Genomic DNA, 13,268 nt, shown 5'->3' with positions numbered 1-13,268 from the left:
TCATATATTACACTTATAAATCATAAAACTTGTAATAAATACGTTTATGGATATATTAACACAATATGGGGATAGTCTGTAGATCATAAATAGCTTTGCATACAAATCTAATAGTAAAAATAAACTGATAAAGTGAGCTTTTGAATAATTTAGATTTATTAATAATTGTTTATACTTGTAACAAGAAAAATAAATCCATCTTGAATTTTATTTTTAATTTATATTGTAATAAAAGTAGTAATTATATGTTTGTTAAATTTAGTAAATAATATGTTTACTTTAATATTTAGTATTCAGTATTAATTATAATAACATAATAGTACTATAAAATAACCAAAGTCCACAATTGAAATTAAAATGTATAATTTTTTTTAAATACAATATTGATAGTAAAATAAAATAATATATAAATATAAAATTTGTAATTAGTACAACTATTAAAGAAATTTTCAAATGTCACATAAAAATATACACAAAAATATTTTTAATATGTATAATTTAAAATTATATATATAAATAAATAGGCTCTACATCATTAAGGATTACACAAATTATTTTACACACGTTTATACTAGTTTTTAAGAAATAATAAAAATGTCATAATTAGTTAATATACTTATTAAATAAAATTAAAATTATTCAAGCAGTTAAGTTATTAGATATTTAATATGTAAGGAATAAGGTTTTGTTGATCGAATAATATGAAAACCCTATCTTTACTTTTGAACATGTGTATACAAATATATTTATAAGTTTTTGTCGATAATATACATTTTGTTTTTACAGTGAAAAATTATAATAAAAGAACATGAGATCTAGAGTAGTAAAAATTGCAGTATTACCTAATTTTATGATTAGTTATTTATTTTATTTATTATTTAAATAAATGTTCATAAAATTATTCAGTTTAATATTTACTAAAATGTTTTATCTGAAAACAGTAATCTGAGTCTACAATTACTTAAAATATGAGTTATAATGCATAATATCAATCTATGAAATATAATCCACACATTTTAATTTTACAACTAATTTCTTAAAATAAAAGTTGCAATAACATAAAAATTCACAAGATAGAAAAATGAAGTAAAAATAATTATTTGTCACTATTATGCTCTAAACGTTCTTCTAAAAGACCTTGTAACCTTTTTGTTATTACAGGAGGGGATGGAGTTTTTTGTTTCTTATTAGGAGTATCAATGTGATCACTATTAATACTTCTTTTTTTTGTAAGAGGACGCATTGTTACTAAATTAATATTTTCCAAATCCTAAAAAAAAAAAAAATTGAATATATAGATTTACAACAGATAAATTTAGATAGCTCGTGTAATTATATATATTTATATATTGTCTATAAAGCAAGAAATAAAAATATTTTATTTAACATTATAATGTTTGTTATAAATCGTTTAATTATTCCGTTTGTGTCATTATTGAACTTTATCCTTTCTAATTAATGTCTAAAAGCTTTCTCATTCAAACACGGCTGGGTATTTATACGACATATTCTTGGTAGTAACTTTAAGAGTAATTTGTGCTCGTAATAGATAAGTACCCTTAGTCTTATTACTCTTTTGAGGTACCTTCAGATAACCTGTATACTAATTAAGGTAAATAACTTGGACAAAATAAATTTGTCATACTTAATCTATACAATTTTAAAACTATCTGTAAAATTTTATCACTATTTAAAATTTTATTATATTATTAATTTTATGTATTATAATATATACTTAAAATTTTCAATTTTTTTAGTAATAAAAAAATAGCTGTTATATCAAGAAAAATATGCAGTTAAAAAATATTAATTTTTATTTCAATATTATATTTATATTGTGAATAATTGAGTGACTTAGGTTAAAAAAATCACTGTATTTTGTTACCAATTTATATAATTGAAATTAAGAGAAAAAATCTTTTTTTAAATAATTTGTTTAGTTTTGAGCTAATAAATGCATATTAAAAAAAATTTTAAATTATAAAATAGCCAATTTTTTCTTACTTAAAATTTTGATGGGTTGATAACAAACTCTGGCATAAGTATTTATTAAGTTACAAGCATTTTAATATACATAGTGGGTATGTAGGTACAGCTTGTCATACTAGTGTATATTTAAAATGCATAATCCAACAGTGATACATGCCCTCTTTATGTATTAAAATACTTGCAACTTTATAAGTACTAATCCTAATGTTGATATCGATCTATCAAAATTATTAGTAAGAATAAGGCTAAAATAGCCATTTTAAAATTAAAATACAAAAGAATTTTTGCTTTTTTATTAGAGATAAATAAGAAAAATATGTTTTTTAATCTAATTCAAAACTGTAACAATTAAAAAAAAAAGTCATGCAATATATTTGCTAGATCATAAGTTTTTTGGAATGTCAAACATCGTGGGAGATTGAATTCCTCATTAAAGAAATGATAATTTTTTTCTTTTGTTTTTATTTAAGGAAAATGAATATTAAAAAAAAAAATTCTAAAATATAAACTAGTGGATCTATTTATTTTAACATACTTTTTTTGGACTCTGATTTATACAATAACTAAGAGGCTTAATTGGTGACTTGATTGGACTAGCTTGAGCTTCAAGTTTGCGAATAAATATTGGAATACGGTCACTAACTCTTCTAGTAGTAGGTGAATGTAGTTGTGTTTTTGTAGCTGGTAAAGGAGATAAAACAATATTTTCATTCTATAAAAAATAAACATAATATTATTAGACTAATTTAAATAAGTTAATAAGTAAAGAAAATGAAGTTTGTTATACTAGATATAATCAAATTTTATGTATGTTATAAAAGCAATCTTAAAATGTATCATTTTTATTAAAATGAGAATTATTTAATGATGGTTAAATAAGTTATGTACAACAAAATAAGCACTATTTGGAATTGGATTTTTTTTAATCTTTAGGGCCTGGTGGAATTCTTTGTATGTTGCATTTTTATAAATGTTGTATATAGATAAACTTGCCTTCTATCTAAAAGCATTGTCATCTAACTTTGTGGGTAGGGAACAGGATATGTTTCCATATGGTTTCTATCTAGTACAACTCAACAGTAATAGTGGAACTTAACATCAGTATTAAGACAACAACTCAGTAGTCCACTACATTATGCATTTTATTTAAAATTATAATACCTGTATACTTTAAAGTAATTGCATTATTTTTTACTAAACGTAGCTCTCCAAAAAACTCTTAGAACATGAAATTACAAACCTATTAGGGCTGTATTATTATACTAAAAATGACAATAGTGTACTGACATAAAATTAGATAAAGCCTCCAAATTCAAAATATAGTTATATAAGTTTTTTAACAAAAAAAAATAATTTATATATTACTGAACAATTAATATTTTTATGGCTTAAAAACTTACACTATTGCTTGTTGAATATTTGAGAGCATTATCTTTGACTTTTAAAACAAATATTGTGTTATAAAATTTAATAAGATCAATACGCTCTTCATCACATTGGGCTCCACTATTTTCAATTTCTTCTATAAAAAAAATAAATAAATCAATTAATACCACTTTTAAAAATAATTAAGAACACTGGTCAACACAAATTTTGAGTTTGGGTTTTTAAAATTGTATTTTTGAGCATTACTTGTGATAGAAAAAAACATTGTACTAAACTTTAAAATTATAATTTGAAATATTTTGTACTGAATTTTTTTTATTTTAAGCAAAACTAGGAACTGAAATAATTTCTGTTTGGCATAATAATTTTTGGTATTTATTCTTATATCTATTAAATTATTATTTATATCAATTTTTTTTAGTATATGTTGAAAAAATGATAACAGAAAACAAAAATATACAAGTTCAATTTTGAAACCTTAATTTAACTTAAAACTTGATTATAAAAAAGTTTAAAACCCAAAATTAACTAATAAAATATCGGTTCATTTTGGTATTCAAATTTTATAAAGTATCAAATTATATTTAAAATCTTAACGAAACCTAAGTAATGGTTTTGAATATGATTTTATAATACTTTTAGTTTCCAACATTTAAAAAACCATAATAAATTTGGTTTTTAGCCATAATTATATATATTTACATATTTTTTTTTATTAAAAAATTTAAAAAGTTCACCACAATATAATTATCTATTTATTATCATTTAGTTGGTCAAACAATTATGTAATATAAAACAGATATTTCATGATACTGTATTGAGAAACATATGAATTTTTTAAATTATTTAGAATGTACACAAAAATCAAAAATTTACAATGTAATTTTCACTTTATACTTTAAAACTTTTATTTTTTTTTTTAGCAAATTTTTAACTTGTGTAAATTAAAAATAAGTCTTATGTTAATTAAATGGTAATATAGTATTTTAAAAATATGTTTCCATATATGTAAAAATATGTTGAAACTCATTCTAAAAATTTTATTGTATGAATATACCTTGACTAAAATTTTTTGACGAAATCAAAACACTTCGATAAATATGAGAAGCAGATTGTGGTTGATTTCTGTAACATTTCATAATATCTTGAAATCGCAAATTTAAATTGACAACCTAGAATTTTAAATAAATTGTTAGTGAGTATAATAGTTAATACTATTGAGGCATCTAGTATTCTTATTAATTTTTATTTATTAAGTGATCTGCCAAGAAAATTATAAAAAATTGTGAACCAGTGTTTTGAAAAAAACTATAAGTTTTAAAACAATGCTATAGACTCTATAGTATAGAGGAGGTACAGGTTTGAAAATTTTAATCATTAAGCATATTTAGGTTTATTTTCTGTCTTAAGATATATAAATATTAATATATAAAATAAAATTTGTTCATAAATCATAAAAAATTTTGTAAGATAAATAAAACCCAAAAAATATTTTACTATTTAAAGTTCACTGAAATTCAAAAGGTTAAATAGAGAGCATATGACTTGAAATTTTTATGAATGTATATATACAATATTAACATTGAATGAAAAACTCACTATATCTACCCTACAGGGGTTCCAAAATAATGCTTTAGTAAAAAACTAAAATAACTTTAATTTTTAAGATTGGGAGTACAAATTAGTTCGGTCCGTTTTCAAAAAGATGGTGCTAAAAATATTAAATTCTTTATTTCAACAGCTACTTGACGTGATTTCAGACAGTTTAAACATTTGTCGATAACATACAGTTTATATATATTTTAGATAAATTGAAAAAAAAAATTGTTACGGTATTAAAAATGTCGGATTTTATAATTAATAAATAGCATTTGCAGAAAATATTAACTTTTTTTTTAATGGGAAGAAAAGTGCAGCTGAAGCTCATCGGATACTTATGGAGAATTACGGTGACAATGCTTCAACTGACAGATCATATAGAGAATGGTTTTCAGCATTTTAAAAGTAGCGATTTTAGAGTTAATGACAGACCTTGGTCGGAACCACTCACATTGGGAGCGACTCAACAATCTGTACGATTAAAGTCATTAGGATTTATCCAAAAGCAAGGTACTTGGGTCCCTTATGACCTGAGACCACGAGATGTGGAAAGGTGATTTTTTTCTTGAGAACAGCTGATTCAAAGGCAAAACAGAAAAGGTTTTATACAACGCATAGGGACTGGTTACAAAAAGTGAATCTACTATGACAACCCCAAGAAAAAAAGATTACTACTCCTTGTTTGGACAATCATTACCATCAACATCAACACCAAAACAGAATATTCATGGTTCAAAGGTAATGCTGTGTATCTGGTGGGATCTGAGGGACATGGTGTACTGCGAGCTGCTACAACCAGGTAATACCATTACTGGTGAACAGTACAAACTGCAATTAATTCATTTGAGCTGTGCGTTTAAAGAAAAGTGACCGGAATATAAAGACAGGCACGATAAAATTATTCTTCTGCACGACAACACTCAGTCTCACGTCGCTAAAGTTGTCAAAAAATATTTGGAAACGGTTAAATGGGATATTTTACTACACCCGCTATATTTTCCTGACATTGCTCCTTCTAACTATTGGTTATTTCATCGGATGCAAAACGATTTGACAGGTCACCGATTTCTCTTCTTTCAAAGAAATTGAAAAATGGCTTAAAAATTGGATTGCCTCAAAGGACGAAAAGTTTTTCTGCAATGGGATTTAATACTTTGAATAGTCTATTCAATAACTGTGTATTTGAATAATTTTTTTTTTTTTAATTAAAAAAATGGAACAAATTAATTTGTACTCCCAATATATAAATAATAATAATGTTCTGTTTGGTTTTCAAACCAAATTCAAGGTTTTCAATAATAAGATACAAATTGAGGCAGATCGGTTCACTTTAAATTCAAAAGTATTCTTTTTTGATAAACTGCTTCAGTAATAATATAAGAGGGAAAAACTTTATGAGATTTAAAATAATAACTTTTAATTTACTTAAATATTTTATCCTACTCTTTTTCTTAATAAATTAAACATTAACTATGTCAAAATCATATTTATTATTTGTTTTTAATAATAAACTATTTTATTTTAAACTTCAAAATAGTTATTTTAGAGATTTTCTTTCAAAAATTTTAATGGATTATTAAAAATTGTAGGAAGAGTACTTATTGAGTTATAAGCATTTTAATACATGGTGTGGGTATATAGCATGGTTGGAGTATGAATTAAAAATAAATAACAGTACCCACTCTATTTATTAAAATGCTTATAACTCAATAAGTACTCCCCCTGAAATTGTTAATAACTCATTAAACCTTTTTGTAAGAAAAGCTCTAAAATACTACTATTTTTAAAATGATTTTTTTTTATTTTTTATAAATAAATATGATTTTAATATAGTCTAACAATGAATAAATTATTAAAAAAAAAATATACAAAATATTAAGTACATCAAAGGTTAATACATTTATCAAAATATTGTGGTTTTGTCACATTTCTTCATAATTTTTTGTTATTTCAAAATTTTATCAATCTGCCTCTGGATTCTAATATTAATTTTTGGTATTTATCTGTTATTAGTATACTAAGGTATTTGCTTTTCATTTTATATTTAAAATTAAATAAACACAACTAACTCGACAGATTATGTAGATTGTACACATCAATATTTGATCTAAATGTCTATCACGCATCATATCAGTTTGTACAATAATAACATGTTCAAAACAAGTCCAAATTTTACGCATTAAATCTTCATTTATACTTAGTTGATAACATAAATCTTGCATACGTACAGCAGCCAAATAATAAAACTAAAACAAAAATATTAACAGTTAAATTTTATAAAGTTAAATAATCTAAAAATAAATTATAACCAATGCACTTCACATACTTTTCTAAAAAAAAGCCCAAATGTACCAATCTTTTTAGCAGGAGAAACTTGAATTGCACAATTGTTGTAACACTGAGTTGTATTATATTGTTTATTTTCATTCACTATTACTTGACGACCAGTTTTGAAGACATTTGGATGTCCAGGCGCTGGTGATATAAATCTATCAGATATTGGACTATCTAAAGTAATATTGAATCATGATTAAATTTTTAACAGACAACTTATAATATTTATAATAAATATGGTTAGAGGACTGTTTATAATAAATTATTATTAGAATAATATTATATTAATCCAATTTAAATACTATATGTATACAAAGTGCAAATTACCTTTTGGTAGGGTAATATTATTTTCTACTTTCTGATTTTGATTAATTGTATTTGAACTCACAATGTTAATTAATGCAATATCTTCATACCTTGGAATTTTTTTATCATTTATATTGATTAGTTCCCATAATGGACTTTTAGATTGCCATGACAAACTATCTAATACCTGTTCCTCAACCTAGAAATCACCAATTATATTTGTAATTTGAACGGTCTTAAGATAATTTGTCACATTTTTTTTCAAATCAATGAGTTAAAATTTGGTATAAAAACCAAAAAAAAAAAAACATTTTGTATTAATATTTTAATTTTAATGAAATCTAATTTAACTTACCCTATTTAAATGCTTTACCATATCTCTTGGTAATTTATCTTCTACTCGCACAATTACTTCAATCACTTTATATAAATGATAAGGATGTATTTCAAGAACATTAAGGACCCATGGAAATGTAAAATGCGAATTATAAGAAAATAATATCATTTCCAAGCAACAAGCAAACAGGGTTTCATGAAATATATTGTGAAGCATCAATGACTAAGAAAAAATAACAAATATAATATAATTAATATAGTATTTTTATTTTGTAAGTAATTTCTACTTACTCTGATGTCATACTTGGGATTTTTTGCTTCTTTATCAACAATATTTTCAAACAACTTATAAAACCAAACTTTTGCCATATGGAGTTTTTTCTTAGCAGTTTCACAATTTAAAGATGAATTTTGATCAACAAGACAATATTTAGCATAAAACTTGGTACTTAGCTCATTTACTAAATTTTCAATATTATCTTTTAAATCTCCTGAACAAGACCTGTTAAATTGTAGAATATATTTTAAACTACATAGATTATTTTTAAATGTACCATCATCATAAACTTACATAAACAATGCATACAAGTTATCTGAAGGATGTGGATAGAAATCAGTTAAAATTGATTCAATTTTAAATAGCATATCTGAATCACTTCTCACCGATATATTTTCATGAGAATTATCATTTTTAGTTTTTAAATAGGTTTGAGCAGTCAGTGGAGTATAATTTAAAAAATTCATCTAAGGAGAAAAATTGATATAAGCACATATTTTACTACAATGAACAAAAATATTACAAAACAAATAACTCTTTTAAACAAAGAAGGCAGTACAATCAGATAAGTTCAAGACTTTAATTTATTTAAAATTTAATCTTCACTTTAAAAGTAATGCAAGTCTAAAGTACTAAAAATATAATACTTTAATGATCTAGAAAAATATTTAACTCAAAACACCACAAAATAAACTCGCATATTCAGATTTCAGTTATTTTATTCATAGTAAAATTCTGTTAAACTTCAAAATTTTTAAATAAAATTTTAAAGTATTTAATTATAATAATTTAGATTTATATAAAAATAATAATAGAGTATACCTTTTTATTTTTCATTTCTTTAACAAGATCTTTAGTTGAACACTCAGTTGAAGGTCCTATTTCAATATTGGCATTTTCAGCTAATAAATAATATTTATGTATTAAAAAAAATGTATTGTACAAGTTTATAAAATATTCTTAAACTACTTACAAAGAAATATTCGTTCATCAAATTCACCAACACTTAAGACATATTGTTCATAGCGTTTATTGATAGCTTTTAAGTTGTTCTCAAAATTAATAGGATCCAAAAATAACATAAGCTCAACATCTCCTTTAAGAATCTACACACAATTTTAAATGTGTAAATATTCACTTTTTTATTAAAAAAAAAATGTTGATGAAGTTTACCACTTCAATCAATACTTAACTTAATTAAAATAAATCAATTTGATTTAATTTGCAATAATATTATTGAAAAACGTAATAATTTATTTTATAAACAAAAATTTTAATGAGCTACTTTTACTATTAAAATTAATAGATGTCATTAAGCTGATTAAGGATTAATAAATCACATTTAATGAATAAAAATAAAAATAAAAGTTTTTATGTATGTTTAAATACATATTAAAATTAGTCTAATACTATAAATGATTAATTCTCCTTCTATTATTAAATAAAAAATTACATTGTACTTAAATAATTTAGATGTATGCAAACATGTTTTTCTAGTAATAATAGTTTTGTTTCATATCTAATTATAACATGGCTCAAATTTCAAAAAAAAAAAAAAAGCTTTGACCATGTTGAAGATTATATCATGTTATAATTTGTATTTTTAGAGAACTCAAATCTGAAAGTTAACTAAAAGAAATTTCTAGTCAAATTTTTTTTATAAAATAAAATATGTTAGTAATTGAAATAATATATACAACTATACTATAATTTTTCAGTTAGTTAATTTAAAAAATAAGCTAAAATGTATTAAGATATTTTAGCTTCGATGCGAAGCGGAGAAGGTATTAATTTTACTATGATGTGTTTTTTTTTTTATGTCTGTTGCCACTTTTTCTCAGCTCTCACTGGACCGATTTCTTTCAAAAATACGTCAAAAGATCACAAATCGTATCTAGTTGAAGACATTACCCTTAAAAATTGAAAAAAATTCCCTCGTTCCCCGCAAATGGGGGAAATATCCAAAAAAATTACAAATTTAAAAATCGCTAATTTTCGAAATTTTTTCACTTTTTTTTCTTAAAACTTCCATAACTTTTTGAAAAATCAACAAATCAACATAATTTTTTTTTATACTAAAACCTTAGATATTTACCTTTCATTTGATATCATTTTTTTGAAAATCTATCACTTAACCTGCTCATTGGGGGGGATTTAAAATGGCAACTTTTTTACAAAAATTAATTTTTTCAACTTAATTTTTGAAAATGTTCCGGAAAGACTGCGTCCTTTAAACATATATCAAATTAAAGCTTATTTTATGTACTACAAAATGAAAAAAAAAAATTTGTCCCGACACTTTTTTTTCTACATTTAAACGGCTGCCGTAGTTAAAAAAACACTATTTTTGTGTTAAAATTTTCGATTTTCGATTTTAAATTTTCAACTTAAAAATGCTATAACTTTTTGAAAAATGTATATATCAGCACAAATTTTTTTTTTCTAAATACATTATAAGTACATCTTTCATTTGACATACTTTTTATTAAAATTGGACAATTTCCCCTTATATAGGGGGCGTTCAAAACTTAAAATATTGTAAAAAACATAGATCTTTTTCAACTGAACTTTTGAAAATGTTCCGGAAATACTGCGTCCTTTAAACATATATCAAATCAAAGGTTATGTTATATACTATCAAATGAAAAAAAAAAATTTGTCCCGACATCTTATCTTCTATGTGCAAATGGCTGTCGAAAATTTAAAAAAAAATGTAATGTTTGCGATAAAAATTACATTTTATCGGGATGTTTTTTGTACTTAAAACTGCCATAACTTTTTCAAAAATGAACAAATAAAAATAATATTTTTTTGTATTGAAACCTTAGATATTTCCCTTTCATTTGATATAATTTTTTTTGAAAATCTAACACTTATTCTGCTCACTGGGAGGATTTAAAATAGTAACTTTTTTACAAAAAATAACTTTTTCAACTTAATTTTTGAAAATGTTCCGGAAATACTGCGTCCTTTAAACATATATAAAATTAAAGCTTATTTTATGTACTACAAAATGAAAAAAAAAAATTTGTCCCGACGATCTATCTTCTATACGCAAATGGCTACCATATTGAAAAATATACTATTTTTGTATGATAATTATGGGTTTTGTATTTTATTTTAATAGAAGTTGATGTTGCTTTTGCAATTATCCATCAATTTTTTAAAATTAAACACTATCTACAGATTTGCATCGAAGCGTTTCTTATGATAGTGATTTTAATCACTGTCAGATTAAATCTACACTGGACCCTACTATGCAATGTGTCCACTATGCCGCGACCCCACTGTGCTATTTTTTATTATAAATATATTTAGATTAATTTATAGTTAAACATGTACTAAATTACTTGTCTATCAATTAGTTTTTTTAAATTAATTTTCCAATGAAATTTAATCCCTTTTGCTTCAGTAGCTATACCATCATAGTTTTGACATAAATAGTCAATAATACAAATTGGTTTTTTTGGTGAAATATATGAAGGTGTATCAAAATCATATGGAAGACCTGAAAATGTTAAAAATTAAATATCATTATTAAAAAATATACTAGACACTTATGTAAAATATATATTGAAACATCTTTTAAACATAAATATAATGAATTTTAAAATAAGATACAAAAAAATAGAAATGAAAAATTAATGCATATAAATTTTGTTAAACATACAGTTTTGATCTTGTAAATTTTACATATTAATTATAATTTAAGATGAATCTATTTGCTAGGCTATTTAAAAAATAAACTTGAGAAATTTTTATCAAATATCAAAATAAATTCCTGAATTATCAGACAATTTATATATATTTTATTGCTTGTATGTGCTGTAATAAGCACAGCATATGATTTTCATATGCTCAAAATTAACATTTCTTTTTTAACACTAGGAATATACAACTTTACCTCCGAATGATTTATTTAAAAGCTCTCTTAAGTCAGCTATAAGAACATTTGTATAAATATAATCACAGCAGGCTAGCAATAAATGATATGAATTTACTAGATCATCACTTAAAGATGGGAACTCAGATTTAGTAGAGACAAATAATGTCCAGCAAAATTCAAATAGTTTGGAAAATGAACATGAAACTCTGAAATCAAAGAAAAATAATATTGGAAAATAATAAATATTAATAATATACTTTTGTTTCTTAGACAATCGAGACTTAGAGTTGTCATCAATTGAATCATTAAACATGGCTTTAAAAATGGGTTGAAATTTCTTGAATATAACCATAGAAACTGCAAAATTATTTTCAAGTTTTTCAATTTTACGACGTAATTCCAATGGCATATTAATCATGTCTGCCCATTTTTTACTTTTACTTATAAAATCTATCAAGCTAAAAAAATGAACATATAAATAATAAAACAGAAAAATACAATTTTACTTAACCTTACTTTATATTGCTAAGACGAAGTAATCTTGTTAAACTAACTAAATTTCCTTCAATTAAAGTTTCACTATCACCAACAGTTTGTTCTGTTACATTACGACAAGCAACATATATTGCACAAGCTAACCAGTGATTAGGATTACCCTAAATATATAATGTATAAAAAATGTTATACTTGAAGTTGATAAAGCTAACTTACATCTAACGAATAGTTTTCTTTCACAGTTAAATAAGCAGACCACGCTCGATTGGCAGCATTCTTGTCTAAATTCAAACCTTTACACAATTCTTGAAATTTGCCATTGTAGATATCTGCATCTACGCCTAAGGTTACTGGTACACCCATAGTATATTTCAAAATGTAAATGTTATTTAAAATAAATCGTTGTTGACTTTAACAACAGCAGTAATTATAATACACCTTGCATCGTATAACAATAAAACTTCTATAGATTTAATCTTCTATAATAAACATTTATACATATTTACTAAGGAATAAATAATTTTTTAATTTAGCATATATAAAATTAAACAAACTAACACATCTAAATGCAACAAAACACCTACACGTCGCCTAATCACTAATCACAGAGGCGGCAAAATCAAGAAGAAGAACAACAAAATTTGTTATAGTGATAAAATT

At 23.6% G+C, this 13,268-nt stretch overlaps 1 protein-coding gene across 2 annotated transcripts; it reads right to left on the bottom strand.

The window, feature by feature from the left end:
* Positions 1–200: 200 nt before the first annotated feature.
* On the bottom strand, positions 201–13,225 carry LOC126893741 (retinoblastoma-like protein 1). Of its 2 annotated transcripts, XM_050664202.1 has the most exons (17): positions 12,825–13,224; positions 12,630–12,769; positions 12,371–12,571; positions 12,132–12,319; positions 11,578–11,735; positions 9,201–9,333; positions 9,050–9,129; positions 8,522–8,694; positions 8,242–8,452; positions 7,970–8,173; positions 7,636–7,813; positions 7,301–7,482; positions 7,044–7,220; positions 4,433–4,547; positions 3,390–3,511; positions 2,525–2,701; positions 201–1,270 (listed from the first exon to the last, which is right to left on the bottom strand). In XM_050664202.1, exons 1-17 carry the CDS (start codon positions 12,969–12,971, stop codon positions 1,097–1,099), a joined length of 2,760 nt encoding a protein of 919 aa, XP_050520159.1. In that variant the 5' UTR covers positions 12,972–13,224; the 3' UTR covers positions 201–1,096. The 2 variants fall into 2 exon arrangements, with proteins under 2 accessions (XP_050520159.1, XP_050520157.1); XM_050664200.1 differs by having other exon boundaries at positions 12,132–12,571; positions 12,825–13,225.
* Positions 13,226–13,268: the final 43 nt, after the last annotated feature.

The sequence above is a fragment of the Daktulosphaira vitifoliae genome, unplaced genomic scaffold (genome assembly GCF_025091365.1).
Source record: "Daktulosphaira vitifoliae isolate Bord-2020 unplaced genomic scaffold, ASM2509136v1 Scaffold_1, whole genome shotgun sequence".
NCBI classification, from domain to species: domain Eukaryota; kingdom Metazoa; phylum Arthropoda; class Insecta; order Hemiptera; family Phylloxeridae; genus Daktulosphaira; species Daktulosphaira vitifoliae.
This window is presented reverse-complemented; position numbering and strand designations above follow the sequence as displayed.

Bases quoted from the DNA above. Each gene is read 5' to 3' on its own strand.
- LOC126893741 (XM_050664200.1), bottom strand. From the start codon at position 12,971: ATGGGTGTACCAGTAACCTTAGGCGTAGATGCAGATATCTACAATGGC. The intron at 12,770-12,824 runs GTAAGTTAGCTT...TTATATATTTAG, and splicing joins AAGAAAACTATTCGTTAGAT to GGTAATCCTAATCACTGGTT. The intron at 8,174-8,241 runs GTAAGTAGAAAT...ATTTTTTCTTAG, and splicing joins ATCCCAAGTATGACATCAGA to TCATTGATGCTTCACAATAT.